The 15876-nt window shown below is 44.7% G+C and overlaps 1 protein-coding gene across 1 annotated transcript in view; it reads right to left on the bottom strand.

The window, feature by feature from the left end:
* Positions 1-15876, bottom strand: part of ABCA13 (ATP binding cassette subfamily A member 13) — a 369069-nt gene that overhangs the window by 339657 nt on the left and 13536 nt on the right. Inside the window, exons 2-3 of the mRNA XM_032430502.1 lie at positions 11233-11326; positions 7419-7542 (exon numbers count right to left, since the gene is read on the bottom strand). Of these exons, the coding sequence (XP_032286393.1) occupies positions 7419-7542; positions 11233-11326 (218 nt within the window). The remainder of the gene's footprint in view (positions 1-7418; positions 7543-11232; positions 11327-15876) is intronic.

Genomic DNA, 15876 nt, shown 5'->3' with positions numbered 1-15876 from the left:
CCCACAGAAACCTCACCTGTTAAAGGGTGGCCTTCACCTCCAAGGGGTCGGAATTCCAAAAGCACAAGAAAGCACTTATTATTTTTGTATGAAGGATTAAAAGGACCCTGGAAGCTCTCCTGGGAACCCATCAAATTAGCATGTTACAGAAATTGCTGTAATTCAAGGCAAGCTTACCTGTAATGACGAACTGGTTGTGTGTTCTTTTTCATTTCTTTCTTTGTTTTAAGATTTTTTTTAAAGATTTTATATATTTATTTGAGAGAGAGAGAGCATGAGCAGGGGGAAGGGCAGAGGGAGAGGGACAAGTGACTCTCCGCTGAGCAGGGAGCCCGACTTGGGACTCGATCCCAGGACCCTGAGATCATGACCTGAGCCGAATGCTTAACCAACTGAGCCACTCAGCGCCCCTAAGATTTTATTTTTAAATAATCTCTGCACCCACCATGGGGCTCAAACTTACAACCCAAGGTCAAGAGTCGAATGCTCCACCAGCTGAGCCAGCCAGGCGCCCCTATACATTCTTCTAAGTATTATTTCAAAACTACCTCGCTTGTCCATAAGACCAGATTATGAACTATTACTAACGTGAGAAATGTTTATAGCAGAAAAAATACATAGAAAACCCCAGATTACATACGGATGTGTGTGTGTGTGTGCTCACGAGTGTATGCAGGTGTGAGAGAGAGCAAGCGAGCGTGCCCCAGGGAAATCCCAGAACTATAACAGGATTGGGGTGGACAGCAATTTCCACCTTCCTGAGTCCAGGTGTGTCTTTGGTCTGTTCTCAAGGGATGTTTGACCTTGCAAGGTATAGAATGCTGTAGGGGTGGGGGGACCAGGACACACATGAGAAGGCCACTTGCAAAATAATCAGAAAAAAAAAAAAAGAAAGAAAGAAAAGGCCATTTGCCAGGTGACTGAACTTCTTTCTCAGCCCTCAGAGCCCTAATCAAACTGCCCTCTCGGAAGACCAAGAACCAAGGGTTACCCTAGCAATGCTCACACCTTCCTTCCCAGTGAAGGGCCTGAGGATCTCAGAAGTGGGAGAAGTGCTCAGGCCCACCCCTCAGTTTCCCCAGCGAGGGTTCCCCTGGGGTCAAGAGTGTTTCTCAAGTGGTGTCTCCCTTAAAAAATCCTCTTTATTACATTTTTCTTTTCAAGTAGGCTCCATGCCCAGTGTGGAACGCAGGGCTCAAACTCATGACCCTGAGATCATGACCTAAGCTGAGATCAAGAATGGGACCCTCGACCAACTGAGCCACCCAGGCACCCCGGAAAATCCTCTTTAAAACAGGACCCTGATATTATCCCCCTAAGAGGGTTGGTGGAGGGTCAGCAGAGGGAAGGTGTGGAAGACCTCAGCCCAGAGTCCAGCACCCAGCTGTCTATAAATAAGAATGACGGGCAGAGCAAACACACCCAACGCGGGGATAGGACCTGTTTTCAGCATAAGAGCTGCAGGGACAAGCAAGCAAGATATAGCAATATACGTGTTTCTATCAGCATCTGTGCCAATCTTCCTCATCAGCTCACAAATAAGACTGGTTCTTACAGAATTAGAATTATTTCTTAGGACAACCAGATCCAGGGGCACCTGGATGGCTCAGTTGGTGAAGCGTCTGCCTTCGGCTCAGGTCATGATCTCAGGGTCCTGGGATCGAGTCCCACATTGGGCTCCCTGCTCAGCAGAGAGTCTGCTTCTCCCTCTCCCTCTGCTGCTCCCCCTGCTTGTGCTCTCGCTCGCTCTCTCAAATAAATAAAATCAAGAAAGAAAGAAAGAGAGAGAGAGAGAGAGAAAGAAAGAAAGAAAGAAAGAAAGAAAGAAAGAAAGAAAGAAAGAAAGAAAGAAAGAAAGAGAAAGAAAGGAAGGAAGGAAGGAAGGAAGGAAGGAAGGAAGGAAGGAAGGAAGGAAGGAAGGAAAGAAGAAAGAAAGAAAGAAAAAGAAAAAGAAAGCCAATAGTTCGTTCAAATTCTAATCGCTTCATAAAGCTCTTCCAAAATATTAATGGAAAGAGACTGTTCCAGCAAGACCTGACACTTTGGTGCTGGGTGTAAGAAATTTCTGTTTACTGGCCTTACTTCTTCAAGGACACAGAAAAAATTTCAGCTATTTAAAAACTACCAATAAAATAACTTAAAAAAAAGAACTTCTATTGAAACATAAATTTAAATGCTCTTCAGCAGTAAGAATGAACAGTTAGGGGGCGCCTGGGTAGCTCAGTCAGTTAAGCGTCTGCCTTCAGCTCAGGTCATGATCTCAGGGTCCTGGGACTGAGTCCCGCATCGGGCTCCCTGCTCAGCACAGAGCGGGCTTCTCCCTCTCCCTCTGCTCCCTCCTGCTTGTGCTCTCTCTCTCTCTCTGGCAAATAAATAAATAAAATCTTAAAAAAAAAAAAAGACTCTCTCTCCCTGAGAACCCCCCTCAAAATCAATTAAAAAAAAAAATTTAAGGAAAATCTTCAAATGTTTAGAAATAAAGCATCTGACCTACAAATAACACACGAGTAGCATTCAGTTAATATTTTGAACTTACTACAAATGAAAATACATCATATCAAAATTTATGACGGCGTAAAGCAGTATCCAGAAAGAAATACGAAGCTTTTAATCTTTACATTAGAAAAGGTGTAAAATCAATGACCTAAATTTGAACATAGAGAAAGTAGGTAAACAAGAACACATTACATTTTCTAAGTCAAAGAAAGAAAAAGCATCCAGGCAAGAAAAGCAAGAAATAAAACTGTATCTCCGGATGGCATGATCATGTATGCAAAAATCCTAAGGGATATATCACAAAGCCACTAGCAGTGATTGTCCATGTTAAAAAAATTTTAAACAGGGTCACCTGGCTGGCTCAGTCGGTTAAGAGCTCCACTCTTGATCTCAGGGTCATGAGTTCAAGCCCCAGGTTGGGCATGAAGCCTACTTAAAAAAAAAAAAAAAAGATGGCCAGGTTCATCAAGATTAGTAACCATCAGAGAAATGAAAATCAAAACTACAAAGAGACATCACACCCACCCGGATGGCTACACTCTAAGTACTAGGGAGGATGTGGATCAACTGAACCCTCACAGACTGCAGCTGAGGGGGAAAAAGGTGAAGCCATCCTGGAAACAGTGAGTTTCTCAAAACATTAAACACAGAGTCACCATCTGACCTCCCATATACCCAAGACAAACGAAAACAGAAGTTCATACTTATACGAACTTGCGTACCCATATTCGTAGCAGTGTAATTCACAATAGCCAAAATGTACAAACAACTCAGAGGACCATAAGCTGACGAACAGATGCACGGAATGTAGGTCAGCTACACAACGGAATATGGTCAGCACTGAATGTGAATGAAGGGACTGACACTTGCCCCCTGCGACAAACCTTCGAGACATCACAACAAGTGAAAGAAGCCAGTTATGAAAACACCCATAAATTGCCTAATTCCGTCTCTGAGATCTCCAGAGCAGTCAAATCTCTAGAGCCAGAAAGCAGGTTAGTGGATGCGTAGGCTAGGAGTTGGGGGAGACGGGGAGAAAATGGGGAGTAAATGCTAATGGATGCAGATGGTTTTGTTTTTTGTTTTTTGTTTTGGAATGATGAAAAATGTTTTAAAATTGTGGGGATGGTTGCACAACTCTGTGAATACACCACAAACTATTGAATTGCCTACCTTAATTAAGGGTCAATGTTATGGTATGTGCATTAAATTTCTATAAGGCTTTATTTTCAATGTAATTCCAATCCAAATCCCAGCAGGCTTTTTTGTAAGAATAAACAAGCTGATTTTAAAGTTTACACGGGGGACGCCTGGTGGCTCAGTCAGTTAAGCATCTGCCTTGGGCTCAGGTCATGATCCCAGGGTCCTGGGATCAAGTCCCTCATCGGGCTCCCTGCTCAGTGGGGAGTCTGCTTCTCCCTCTGCGTGCCACGCCCCCCCCGCCCCGCTTGTGTGCTCACGCTCTCAAATAAATAAATAAAAAATCTTAAAAAAAAAAACTGGGAAATTAACATGGTGTACAAATAAGACAAGTTTTACTGGGGGAGAAATTTATAAATGAAAGCTAGCAGAACACACCTGATTCCCCATATTCTCGTGTTTTCCACTGACAGGCAGCTCTGCTGGGCACAGAGAGCGCTCAGGGGAGGGAGCAGCACCAGAAAGCTGTGTGGGGTACACAGGGACATCGGGGCAACCCTGTCATAGGGAGCACTTCCTGGTGGGCCAGGTGGCCTGAGCACTTAGGCTGATATCCTCCCACTGGTGCTGAACCCGCTCTTGGCTAAGCTCCAGGAAGGGACCTAGAAATAACCCCCAGGACCCTGTGGACCTGTCTTTCCTCTGTGGCTCCTGAGAGAGAAATCTGTAAAGGAGAAAGGAGGGGCCTCAAGGCGACGAAGAAGCGGAAATCAGGACCACAGTTGCAGCCCGATAGAAAAAAATGAGAAAATGCAGGGTCCGTCAGTGCAGAGGCCAGAACCCTCCAGCTGGGCGTGCGAGGGAAGACATCAGTGTCACCGAGAAGAGCATCCTGATGCTCCCGTCTCCGAACACACTAACGGTGCCCCTTCATGTCCAAGGCCACGAATGGAGGGGGAACCTGAAGAGTCTGGAACAGGATCAACCCCAGAAGCCCTGGTCTGGTGGAACAGGTCCGGGCTGGGGGTGGGGGGAAGCGTCCAGAAGGAACCACTCCTAACAGCACATGCCATGGAGAGGCCACGAGGAAAGCTGCCTGGGGGCCAGGGTTTCCTAGGGAGGGGGACCACAGAAGAGGCAGCCTGACCCTGCGAAGGCTGGAGGGGGGACAGCATGAAGGGGGAGGAGACAGAAGTGTGTGATCGCAGAAGGACAGATGGGGCCATGAGTATGGACAGAATCCTCCTGAACTCCCTCTCGAGCACCCATACTCCTGGACGTCCCCTGTGTCCTCCTGGACGTCTCCCGCGTCCTCCATCCGTTTAAGGGACAAGGATGGAACTCTTAGATGTCTTGGAAGGAGATCGAGGCTTCGGCTACTTGTAAAGGACCCTGGGATGGACAAAAGTGGTAAGACGGAAACGGGGACGACACGCAGGACAGTGTGCAAAGCCCGTGCAGCAAACCCAGAAGCCGGGAGGAGTGACAGGAAGTCAGACCGCGGAGCAGGAGGGACAGGAGGGGATCCTCAAGGGCTCGGGGTAGACCTGAGAAGGAAAAAACAGGACAAAGCCGACGGGAAGGCAGTGAGGACCACGGGAGGGCAGGGCACCCTACACCAGAGTGAAGACAGTCCCAGGGTGCTCGGTGTCCACCAGCCTTGGCAGGTCGCCCGCGGAGAAAAGGGGGCGACAGACACACATGCATGAGATTTGCTTTTGTGCCGAGGCTTTGCCTTAAAAACACAGGAATGATTCCTGACGCCGTGTGAGAACGTGCCTTAATCTGGTTGCAGGAATGACTCACGCAGGAGCCCTGAGATCCTCCTGTCAGAGCCAAGGGCAAGCTCCCCACAAAGCCATGAATAAGGAAGTCGATTTTCATACTCATGTCCTACAGCAGATGAAATGTGGGATTTCTGCCCAAAGTGAACTTTCCCCAGGGCATAACAAAGGGCGCGGAAATTCACACACTAAATTCACCGTGATAATGTTTAAAGAGACTGAAATGGACACTTGGGCTCTCCGATATGTGTAAGCCGAGCCAGCTCCCCAAGAGCAATCGGAAGGGAGTCTTTGCCTGGCTTTGAGGGTCAAGGGAGTTCACATCTGAATCGCTATGGGAAAAAGCCAGCAGCCGGGTCAAGTGGCAGGTCGGAGCCTGGAGCTGAGCGAGGTGGTGTTCTTGCTCCCCCGCGTGTGTCCCCATCACCGTTTGCAAGTGTCTTCTCCTGCCTCACTTTGCACCTGTCAGACCTCTGCCTCAGGCACCTGTAGATGCCAAGAAGCATTTCATTCTTGGCCTTGACATCCGAGGCTTCCTGTTGCCCCTGCCGGGCACAGCGGGCCCCCAGGATGGGGTGTGAAACTGTCAGCGGGTTTGGGAGAATCCCTGAGTTTCAGCAAAGCGAGATGGGGGTAAGGAAGTGGGGGGCACAGGGGCACAGGGGGAAGAGGATAGCTATTTCCGGATGAGGAACCACAGTCTCTCATGGTTACAGCAGAGGAATAAGAATTCGGTATCACTCCCAGGCCACGCATGGTGCTAGGTGTGTCAGAGATTTTGTCCTCCAAACTCACGACGCTGGAGGCAGGTAAGCAAGATCCCAAGGTTCAGAAAGGTCGAGAAACGTGCATAGATGCCCAGAAGTAAACAGGAACAAGGCCATGGTTTGGGGGGAAAGCCCAACTTTTCGTACTTTGACAGCACCTCAAAGTCCGTTCTGAGGGAGGGACAGATGGGGGGAGCCCCGGGGCAGAGATGCTGGCAAGCTCTAGCCCTCCTAAACTTCCCAGAAAGAGGCTTTTACACTTTTATACTTTTATACTTGCCTCACACACAAGAAGACCATTGACTATTTTGGGGTTATGACTTCAGACGGTTTCTAAACGATTTTCTTGACATCGTACTTTTAGATTACCTGTCTCAAAAATATCTCTACAGCACCACGGATAAACATCGTACCAGATGTGTCCAAAATGATCTGGAAACTTCCAGTTTTCTTCTTGTAACTGGAAGTTGAAAGACGAAGATCGGATATGTTACCACCCTTTACAGTCCAATGTCTTAGATTATCCAACGCCGGGAAGTGCAGATGAAACCAAACCCAGATCCTTCATGCCTGGCACTACTGAACCATTAGCCCCTTCCCTTCATCTCTACCTCTGCTGAGAGAAGCTTCTAGAACATTCAGGATCCTCGAAGTCAAACCCCCTTTATTCTGACTCTTCTCATTGGAAACACATAGGCTCTTTCTCTGTGTGGTCTTCAATGCCGACGGACCCCCCCCCCAGGCTGCCAAATAGGGGTGTCACTTGCCCCATGTAAGTCAATAAGAAGGTGGTAAATGACCACCATTTTCACCTGACCTCAGCCACGAAGAGGATCCCAGTCAGAAATCGCCCAGCAGGAAAATCCCCATGGATAGCTCTCATACAAACACTAGTTTGGCCGCATTTGGCACCAAAATTCATAGTTGGCCAAGCAAGTAATTTTGAAGCCAGACTTTTAATCCACAAAAAACAAACTTACACGCGAGTGGCATTTGCAAATCAGCAGTCACTTTGTGGTTCCAAGAACAGCAGTGGAAAGACCTCCTACCGAAACCAGTCGTTAGCTGGAGACATTCTCCCATGACTCTGCATTTAACACAACTGATTTTCTTGTAACTGTAAATTCTGTAATGTGTATGCTCTTCGCCCTCTCCCAAATTATTGAGGCTTTCCTAAAAGCATCATGCCTGTTCGCATGAATTCGGAAGAGGATGCTTGTGTTTCTCTTACCGTAAATGGTACTCCGTCGGCCCCGCGTAGCTCATGTTCCTGCAGGCCGACCCAGTGTTGCAAAGAAGGGCCTGGACAAAGGGGAAGACACCTCGGCTGGGCAGATCCCGGGCTTGCAAAAAACCTGAGTGTCAATGCAAGGAAGAAATGAGTCCATACGACTGGGACCAGACATTAATGCCTATTTGTCAGAAGGGTAGTATCTAAGATGGTGTTATTATATTATTAATCCTGTAGTTAATTTGAAGGTCTGGGGGTGCCTAGGTGGCTCAGTCGGTGAAGCATCTGCCTTTGGCTCAGGTTATGATCTCGAGGTCCTGGGATGGACCCCATGTCAGGCTCCCTGCTCAGCAGGGAGTCTGCTTCTCACTCTCTCTCTGCTGCTCCCCCTGCTTGGGCGTTCTCCCTCTCTCTCTGTCAAATAAATAAATTAAATCTTTAAGAAAATAAAAAATAAAAAAATAAAGGTCTGAGCACCCAAAGAAAAGAGAGAGGGAGACAAGAAAGGAAGAAGGCCTTCATATGGAGCACCTTTCCCCCGGGTCCGCATTCACACTTCAAGGCATTGAGCTGCAAGATTCACCAGGTCGCTGGATTCCTGTCTCCCTTTCCCAGCCAGGCCTCCAGGCACAGTGATCCATAAACAAGGATCAGGTGGGAAGAATAAGGGTAGACACCTCTCCCCATCTCATACGAAGATTTAGGAGTTTTTAGTTTGCACATGTTCAGTCTAGTACACCTCAGATTCTTAAATATTTAAGCCTAGTTGTTAAAGATCATATAATACAAAGAAGTTTAAGAAAACTGGATAGGAGCCAAGGGTTTTCAGAACAAAGGTTGCCACAACAAGGCACCTGGCTCGATCGAGTGCGGTTCATCCATGCCGCCGCCCTACCCGCCTTCCATGCCCCCAATGGATGGACAGCAATGGGTGAGATGCTGGGGACCACAGGCAACTTGGAAGTGACTGATCTAACAGGAGGCAGCTCATAGAACCTTGGTGGAAGGCTTTCCTCGTGAATCTAGTTTGGTCTGGGAAACGATCATACTCTCCAAGACTTGGAGACCCATGATGCCCAGGGTTCACTCAACACGATGTTCTGTATGCAGAAGACAGTCACTAAACTTTGGATGTGTGAATCAATGAATGAATGAACAAGCTAATGAATGAATGAATGGAGGAATGAATGAATGAATGAATGAATGAAAAATGAATGAGCAGGCTTTTAAGCTAAAGGGGTGAATGGAGTTCTTAGCTAACACAAGGCCCAGTGTGCTAGGTGGGAGACCAGACAGAGATATGGGGTCATAGCACAGCTAGTAATAAAAGGCATGTTTCCTAGTATGATTTCTGTGTCCTTCCTCCTGCAAGGACATGTGTCAGGAATGGTGGTCACCACAGTGGGTGCTCAGCGGGTCAGAGATTGAGGACTCTAGTCTTGGACTCTCTTTGTCTCCAAGACTGAAGACCTGGCCATCTGCACCAACGTCTGAGAAGCATTGGCAGGACTCCCCTCACCACTTCCTTGTTGGACGGTGCTCCTGATGAACACAGTCAGATGAACTCTTAAGGACCGGGTATAAGTGGTTAGATTAGGAACATCACAGGCTGCTCTTCCCGTGTGGCCACCAGGACTGAACTAGCAAGACGCTGTGCTGTTCTTTTAATGCTCTGTTATTGACAACTAAATCACTCAAAGACATTTTTGCCACTATTGACTTAGGCCTTCCCCTCAGGCCTTAATGCTCTATGGTCCACGGCTCCTCCAAGCCCTTACGAGCTGACCATTCTCAGCATCAAACAAAGCCTTTGATGGATTTGACCTGTGTCCTCCTCCAGCCACATCCCTGCTTCTCGATCGTAAGGAACTCCTTTTAGTTCTACTTCTCCCCATGCTGCTTGCTCTGCCCAGATCATTCCTCTCCTGCACGCCTTAGTCCAACAAAGTTTCACAGGCCAATTCCCCGGTAGCCTTTCCAGAACATGGGTTGGCCACCTGTCCTCTGTGCTCACATGGCCCCTCTGCAGAATCCATTGTGACACTTTTGCCACTGTATTGTAATCGTCTGGGCCAACAGCAAGCTCTATAAGGACAGGGAAAACACCTTGTCCACTACTCCATCCTCAGCAAGACCTTGGACACAGCCAGCCATCAATATACATTTGTCAAGTGAGTCAATAAATGAATTATTTTGGATAGCGGCATGCTATTTTTAAAAAGATTTTATTTATTTGACACACATACACACAGAGAGAACATAAGCAGGCAGAGTGGCAGGCAGAAGCAGGCTCTCCCTGAGCAGGGAGCCCGACACAGGGCTCGATCCCAGGACCCCAAGATCATGACCTGAGCTGAAGGCAGACGCTTCACCGACTGAGTCACCGAGGCGCCCCTAGATAAAGCCCATCCCTTAATAATCCTTTTTTCATGTAACATTTTCAGAATTAACCACCTTATCCATATTTCAGGTGGCATAAATCTGGTAGAAAGAAAACAGACCACCATTTCTCAAGCAGCAATGCTGTTGAGATTTCAAACCAGATAAACAAGAGTCTTTCTGATAAAGTTCCTGGAACAGAGGAAGTTAATCAGTAATGAGTTATCAGTGTGTCACCACCATCATCACCATCACTATCATCATGACATCATCATTATCATTATCACCATCATCACCATCATCATCACCATCATCACCATCACCATCATCACCATCATCATCATCATCATCACCATCAACTCCATCATCACCATCACCATCATCATGACATCAACATCATTATCACTATCATCACTATCATCACCATCATCATCACCATCATCATCATCACCATCATCATCATCACATCATCATCATCATCACCATCACCATCATCATGACATCATCATTACCATCATCATCACCACCATCATCACCATCACCATCATCATGACATCATCATCACCATCATCATCAACATCATCATCACCATCAACACCATCATCACCATCATCACCATCATCATCACCATCAACTCCATCATCACCATCATCATGACATCATCATCATTATCACCATCATCATGACATCATCATCACCATCATCATCATCACCATCATCATCATCACCATCATCATCATCACCATCATCATAACATCATCATCACCATCATCATCACCATCATCATCACCACCATCATCACCATCACCATCATCATGACATCATCATCGCCATCATCATCATCATCACCATCAACACCATCATCACCATCACCACCATCATGACATCATCATCATCACCATCAGCACCTCCAACATCATCACCATCATCATCACTATCATCACCATCACCATTATCACTCTCATCACCACCATTATTATCATCATCATCTCCATCATCTTCATCATCACTATCATCACTGTCATCACCACCACCATCCCCACCACCATATAACTACCATTGCCATCAGTATCATGTTGGCAAACTGTGAAATGTATCTCCCACTTGCACCCCTGTATCTCCCACTTTTACTTCTTCTTCTACTCTTTATATATTTATAATAGCATATAAACATATGCCCAAAAGGCAGTTTAGTTAGAGGAATAAATCTATCTGCTAGATGGAGCAGACATGTGTGAATATCATTCTTAAGAGAAAAAAATATAAATTGGTGCTTACTGGCACATACCCCAGAAATATAGCTATTATGATATTACAATAAATATTCATTCATTCCACTTAGAATTCAGAGTCTATAAAGAACAGAGGAAAGAGAGCTGCACTTCTTTTCTCCAGAGCTCTGTAATATAAAAAGTACAGCAAAAGTGAAACTTACAATCGTCTCTGTGTCTGGGAGGTTCTTGAAAGCGTAGCACTGTCAGAATCATGAACAGGATACATGGCCAAAAGAATTCAGCAAGAGAAAGGACCTGCAGAAGATGTTAAAAAAAAAAAATAGAGCTTGAATAAATTGCAAAGTGTGACGGTCGCCCCCTCTCCTGAAGGATGGTACGCTGGCCAGTCAGGCCTCCTTTGAAGGAGGTCATCATCATCCCAACGGTGCATCTCTGAGAACACTATTTGAGACAGGGGCCCACAGAAGACGCCCAGTTCATTCGTCACCACATCCAGACCCATGACTGTCAGCTCCTTATGCTTCTCCCAAAAGGCGTGTCTTCTTCTTCTTTCTTTTTTCTCCACATTCTTACTTATGGTAGACTTCACGACATTAAAGAAATTAAATAAATAACTTCATTCATATTTCTCACATTCCAATAAGTTAACTATTTTTCTTTTTATTTTCTTTTCCTTTTTTTTTTTTAAGCAGGCTCCACGCTGGGCCCAACACGGGGCTCGAACTCAGAACCCTGAGATCAAGACCTGAACTGAGATCAAGAGTCAGACCCTCAACCAACTGAGCCAACAAGGTGCCCAATATTTTTCTAATTTCTTTAACATTCCTGACTTTTCCATCCAAATAGACATTTTCCCAGTGATGGTGGTGGCACACAACACAGACCTTCTTTTATGAGTATTTTCTTTCTTTTTTTTTTTTAAGATTCTTATTCACTTATTTATTTGAGACACAGAAAGAAAGCATGAGCAGAGGGAGGAGCAGGAGAGGGAGAAGCAGACTCCACACTGAGCAGGGAGCCCGACGTGGGGCTCGATCTCATGACCCTGGGATGATGACCTGAGCTGAAATCAAGAGTCGGACACCAACCAACTGAGCCACCCAGGTGCCCCTTCTGAGTATTTTCTAGTGTTTCCACAGAGGTTCATAACTAGCATCTTACTGGTTGCATAACATTCTTACCAAATGGGTATACCATAATTCCCATTCTTCCATCAACGAATATTTTTTATGTATAAATAATTTTTCTTTTGAATTACTTTCTCGAGATTGGAACAAATTCCTAAAATTCAGATTATTGGAGTAAAATCTCCTCACACAGACAACGAAAGAGCTACAGATAAGGATTGTAATAATTTGCATAGCCTTGAATTTTCAAAGTAAAAAAAAAAAGGAACTGCCATTGATACATGGAATTTATTTAAGAAAGAAACACCCAAGGCTCAGATGGTTAAGCGTCTGCCTTCGGCTCAGGTCATGATCCCAGGGTCCTGGGATCGAGCCCCGCATCGGGCTCCCTGCTTCTCCCTCACCCTCCTACTGTTCCCCCAGCTTGTGCTCTCTTGCTCTCTCTGTCAAATAAATAAATAAAATCTTAAAAAAAAAAAAAAAAGAAAGAAAGAAAGAAACACCCAAGGTATAGCCCAGTGAAAAACTAAGAGAAAATCCTCAATTATCACCAGATTATTCTTACTGTCGTCATTCTTCCTCTGATTCTACATTGGATAGTGTTCTCCGGTAGACTCCCTCTCCTGTCATTCCACAAATACAAAAGCATATAACCAGACACAAAACAGGCTAGGCATTCAATAATGCATGAACAAAAACCTAAAATCTGCAGGTTAGGAAGTCAGGGATGCTCAGTAACTAAAGATGGTTATTTCAGGCTCCAAGTTACAATGCTTTGAACCAAAATGAACTTCTCGTCGCTTCAGTTCCTTTGCTCTTTGAGCTGCCTGTCCCAATTCTTCCCTGTAAGGAAACAGCATCTAAATGCGTCCGGGTTGGGTGTATGTGGCCAAAAGCCATAAAGACAAAACACAGGTGGAAAAGGTTTCAATCCCCGCTGTAATTAAAGAAATCACCATCTTCGAAGCAGTTCATGAGGTAACACTGCTTGTGTCAGAAAGTGCATCATTATGAAAAGTTCCTGACCGATCACTGAATCCGATATCATACGGTCTGATAAGAGGGAAAGCGTCTGCAGGAGGCCACCCTCTGCTCAAATGATGGTAATTAAACCAGAAAGAGAGGTCAAGAACACTCAGAAGACCACACTTCTTTCAAGTCATCTTGTTCATTCTCTGTTAACAAATAATCATTTCCTGAAGTATGGGAGTAGAGGTGTGGTGGAGGAGGATTCCCTATTTAATTCTGGCTGAATATAAATGTGCAAGACAGAAAGCATGCCCCAAAGTCAATAATGACTTGATAGCATTAAGAAGAATAAATACATAATTAATTTTTTTGGTTTAAAAATTTTTAAATAACATGATAGCCATTTTTTTAAGACAGAGAGGTATAAAGAAATCAGAAAATGGTTTGGACCCAAGACTTCTATAACAACTTTTGATGTTATAAATTATTACATATATGCATGGTTAGGAAATTCAAGAAGTACAGAAAGAATACAACCACTCTCCCAAAGGATAATATCTCTGAACAGTTTTCTGAATCATTTTTAAAAACATATATAAGCAGGGCACCTGGGTGGCTCAGTCAGTTAAGCATCCAACTCTTGGTTTTGGCTCAGTGTAGAATCTGCTTAGGATTCTCTCTCCCTCTCCCTCTGCCCCTCCCCCTTGCATGCTCGTTCTCTCTCTCTCTCTCTCTCTCTCGCTCTCTCAAATAAATAAATCTTTAAGAAATATATAAGCATAACTAATGTTTTTGGAAATAATTTTTCATATCAGCACTTATAGATCTACCTTACTGTTTTTAAAGAGTGCCCAATAATCTACTGTAGAATTTAATTTATTCAACCTATCACCTAATTATGGAAACTTAGAAGGTTTTCTGTTTGGGGACATCACTATCATGAGTTTTCTGCACATGTTTGGCTGACTTTTTAAGTATATTTATGGAGTACCATTGCCAAATGAGATAATTGAGTCAAAGTGTGTATGATTTTTAATTTGGATAGCTAACCAACATGCCCTCAGTAAAAGCTAAACCAGCCATTCTTCCCTCCAATCTCACACTTAGTGTGATTAACAAACTTTTAAATGTCAGTCCATGTTTTATCAAACTGATCATTTTTCTTTAATTATTTAGGTCAAGCATTTTTTCGTAGGTTAGTATATAATAATTCCTTGTCCATTAACTCCTTATTCTTCCCTGTTTCCGTCCATGTTTCTATTTTATATATATATACATATATTACAAAAGTTTATGGTCAGACACGAGACAGGCTAGACACTCAATAACACAAACAGAACTCTATATTCTGCAGGTTTAGAGCTTGAGGATAGTTGGTTTAACATTAAAGAGGGGGTCTTACTATTTTAGAGCCCTCTCAATGCATTTTTTTGTCTTTTTTTTTTTCTACTGATCTGTACATCACTGTTTCTTCTTTTTTTTCCCCCCATTTTCTTTTTGAATTAAGGAATTCCTTAATTGGTCCTTTGTTGGCTTAAAGTATTGCAAATATTTCCTCCAGTGTCTTATTTGCCTTTTTATTGTCAAAATCCCTGATGCAATCAATATATCACTCTTTTTATTTCTAGCATCTTGCTGTTTTTCTTCCTACACAAAAAGACCACCATCATTTCAGGGACCTTGTCGTGGCCAAATTAAACCAGGCACTAAGCAGCTGTGAAGCTACAAGTACTTACCTGTCCAGTCCTTAAATCAATGGGAAATCTCGTTTCAAATGGAAATAACATCGTCAAAAAAATACAACTCTACATCGTATAATCGAGAAGTTTCTTGGAGATCTTGAAATAAAACAGAACCCCGGTTCAACTTTAAAAAATTGTATCTCAGGTCTTTATTTACAAGCCAATCACTGGCCGCTCTGAAAAACGCAGGTGGGAAAAATCTTCCATTGTTCCGAATTTGAAATAACTCTGTTCAGAAGTGAAGTATCAAAACACCCGGTTCTGCTGTGTCACCGCCCATTGTGGGCGCGTGAATCACCTCCTTTCATGAGACTAGTTCTCTGGAAGCTCGCAGAGGCGGCCTGCTCTTTCTCATCACATTTTTTGTATCATGCTTTTCTTCTCATGTGTCCTCGTTATCCTGGAGTCTTGCCTGACATTTCTAGTCCCATCCTTGCTATATGGGAATGCTTCCCACCGTGGCCCACACCTCAGGCCCACCAGGAGTGGCTTCCCTGCACTAGGAAAGATGAAAACAAACTGCACTCGTGCTGTCCGAGGCTCTCAAGAAAAATAATCAGCTGGGGAACCCATCCTTGCTCGAGAAACAGCCATCACCCAGTCCAACAGCCACACAGTCAAGTCCCAGGAGGGGAAGTTCCCACCAGGAGATGGCAGAAGTGCCCAGATCTGCACACCAATGTCCACATCCCGCAGTGGCCCTCACCATGACTTCCACGGATGGCCCTCCTGGGTTCCCAAACACACAGCTGAAAGGCAGTGGCATTTGCCGAGACCTTAACTCTCCAGACGCAGACACACACACGTAAAATACTGAAACTTCCTTACAGACGTTTTCTCCTCCCAGACAAAATGAGGGGAGAAAAAGAAAAGAAGGTGGAGGAGAAAGACAACTCATCTTTCTATAATACAAAAACTACAAAAATGCCAAGAGACAAGTCTCTAGAGATCAAGCGAACCCACCACGGTTCAGTCCTGACTCAGCCCAGCAACTCCAAAGCTGTAA

This window comes from Phoca vitulina, unplaced genomic scaffold (assembly GCF_004348235.1).
Source record: "Phoca vitulina isolate PV1807 unplaced genomic scaffold, GSC_HSeal_1.0 scaffold44, whole genome shotgun sequence".
Classification (NCBI taxonomy): domain Eukaryota; kingdom Metazoa; phylum Chordata; class Mammalia; order Carnivora; family Phocidae; genus Phoca; species Phoca vitulina.
Note: the sequence above shows the minus strand (reverse complement) of the source record. Positions and strands in the feature narration are given on the sequence as shown.